Source organism: Octodon degus, unplaced genomic scaffold (assembly GCF_000260255.1).
Source record: "Octodon degus isolate 3935 unplaced genomic scaffold, OctDeg1.0 scaffold00004, whole genome shotgun sequence".
In the NCBI taxonomy this organism is placed as follows: domain Eukaryota; kingdom Metazoa; phylum Chordata; class Mammalia; order Rodentia; family Octodontidae; genus Octodon; species Octodon degus.
In genome coordinates, this window is record NW_004524580.1 from 24395157 (window position 1) to 24397586 (window position 2430).

Here is a 2430-nt window from a genome sequence, read left to right on the forward strand (position 1 = left end):
CCCAGTAATCATGGGCATATCTGATGTAACACAAGGACACTCAGCACACGCTTATTAGCCAAACTGAGTCAGGGTGGATGCCTCTGAGCTGGCCTTAGGTAACTTCTAGCTAGAATAGGTTTGATTTAGCACCCTCTACCTTCTGCCCAACAGCCGGTGTTTCGTCTCTTTCAGTATCTCTGGTGGGTGCTGGAGAGCAGTGGCCTAGTACGTCTTGGACACCCACAGGGCAGAAGCAGCCTTATGCAGCGTTAGCTGAGTGCACGGATTTGCTGAGGCCTGTCACTCGCAGCGCGATTCTACCTGGCATTTGAGCAGCTCCCTCTGGTATTCCTTGCAAGCGCAGCAAGTTAGAGCAGAGCCCAATCCAGCCCCACTGAAGCACAGACAAGTGTCCAAAGGGACACAACTGCGAGGGACAGCAGGCGAGGAGAATCCTCAGGTCTCCAGGCATGGGGCACCATGCTCTGGGGGTTCCTTCCTCTCTCTCTGAAGACTTCAGTCACCGCACAGCACTTTCCATTGGCTTATTCTCTAGGACAACATTCTCCATGGCTAGAGTTTATTTGGCTAGGGCTGGACCACACTAGAGTCTGAGTCTCACCCGACCTGGGCCAGTGTCTGAGATGGTGCCCCTTGTGGTGGCAACCATCTGTGACAGCAGAGCTGGAGGTGTCCAGAGGGCACGACGTAGACTAGAGCAGCAGAGTGCAGACGGAAGGTCTGGCGCCTCCGCAGGCCCCCTCTGCCTGCCCTGGGTACAAGGCCGCTTCCCTGCACCTGTAGCCTTGGCACAGTCATTTGGACTGCTGTGACTGGCGGTCAGGAAAGCCTAGCTAACAGGGCTGCGGTGCCTGGGGTGCTGCGCTGCGCTGCGCTCCTGAGTGTGCTCCGTCCCTCTTCCTTTCTCTGGGTCACCTGTGATTCTACATGCTGTGTGCTCTGGGTGGGGACAGATGTCTGGGTGTGGCAGCGGGATCAACACAGTCAGGTGGCTATGCAAGTGGCTGATGGAGGGGCTGATTCTGGCGGCAGCACAGGACCCTGAACAGAGCAGACCAGGACAAGCCCATTGGGTCAGCAGGGTGGTGCCACTGTGGGGAGCAGAGGGTCACACCTAGAGCTGCCCAAGTGGGTAAGGGTGTCCACCCGCGTCTATCAGGCAGTGGTGAGTGCACCTGTTTGGAGCACTCAAAACTCAAAAACCCTTTTAAAACTCAAAACCCTCACCACACTGAGTTTTGGGATTGCAACAGATTCAGGTGAAAGAACTCCAAAACAAATCAGGTAAAGAGTATGTCAGCACGCTTCATGACCATGGTGGGAAAGACTGCTTTAAAAATTTTAAACTTGTAAATCAAAAGATTAAAGCTCACTAAAATTTATTTTTCAAAGACTATACCACTAGTTAAAAAAAAAGTACAACTCAGAAATATCAATGAGAATAAAAAGCCAAAACTATAAAGACATTTTTAATCACAATGTGAGTTGAAGTTTTGTATTTCTTCATGAAGTCAATTTAAAAAAGATTTCTGAAATCAGCACGCAGCAGGGCCTTAATCCACCTTTAAGTCCTTCCCCACGAGCATTGCAGTGACAGGGTGCATGCTGGCCTTGTGTGCGTGGTAGGTGCGGACGGCTTGGTCGTGGGATTTGTCAAAGGCAGCCAGATCCCTGCCAATAAAAAAAAGAAAGATGGGGTGGAGACACAAGAGAGAGAGGGGCAGAGGGAGAAGGAACGAAGTCAACACCCAAGGCTCAATTCAAGACAACCTCGGCAGTGGAAGTTAAGTATCTCCCAGAAGTCGCACGCAGCCAGGGCCCTTGTGCCAACCACTGTGTCCCAGACTGACTGAGCCTCATGCCGACAGTCACAGACACTTGGGGAGTCACAGGGACAGGCCAGAGTGGCCGGGATGGTGGCCATTTACGGAGCAGCACGGGGACGTTAGGATCTGGACAGTTTCCGCTCACCTACTGGCTACCTATCAGTCTCGCCTAAGAGTACCTCAAAGATTCATCTTTTTAAAAAATTGCTTAAACATTTATATTTTTAATCACTTTTTTTTTTGTAGAACCAGGGATTGAACTCAGGCCCTTGCACTTGCCAGGGAAGTGCTTATTCCACTGAACCATCTCCCTAGTTACTTATAAATTATAAGGCAGAAATATTTATTTTTCCAGAAAAACATATATATATATATTTTTTTTTGTTGGAACCAGGGACTGAACTCAGGCCCTTGCACTTACCAAGGAAGCGCTTATTCCACTGAGCCATCTCCCCGGCCCCAATAAAATACATTTTTAAATACTTTACTTAAAAATTAATTTTGTGGCCACAGTTCAAAACAGTCAATCAATTCCATGGAGATACTTTTAAGGTGTATCTAGCTGCCAAAACAGAACGTCCCCTGTTTATCAAGCATTCCT

General features: G+C 49.2%; 1 protein-coding gene across 2 annotated transcripts in view; it reads right to left on the reverse strand.

Moving 5' to 3' along the window:
* Positions 1–1337: 1337 nt before the first annotated feature.
* The window catches only part of Lta4h (leukotriene A4 hydrolase), a 37228-nt gene continuing 36135 nt past the window's right edge, over positions 1338–2430 (reverse strand). Inside the window, exon 19 of one of the 2 annotated variants that reach the window (XM_004623803.2) lies at positions 1338–1674. In XM_004623803.2, the coding sequence (XP_004623860.1) occupies positions 1557–1674 (118 nt within the window). In that variant the 3' untranslated portion in view covers positions 1338–1556. Of the gene's footprint in view, positions 1675–1729; positions 1824–2430 lie in introns of those variants that run through there. The other variant, XM_023716560.1, reaches the window with a different exon arrangement.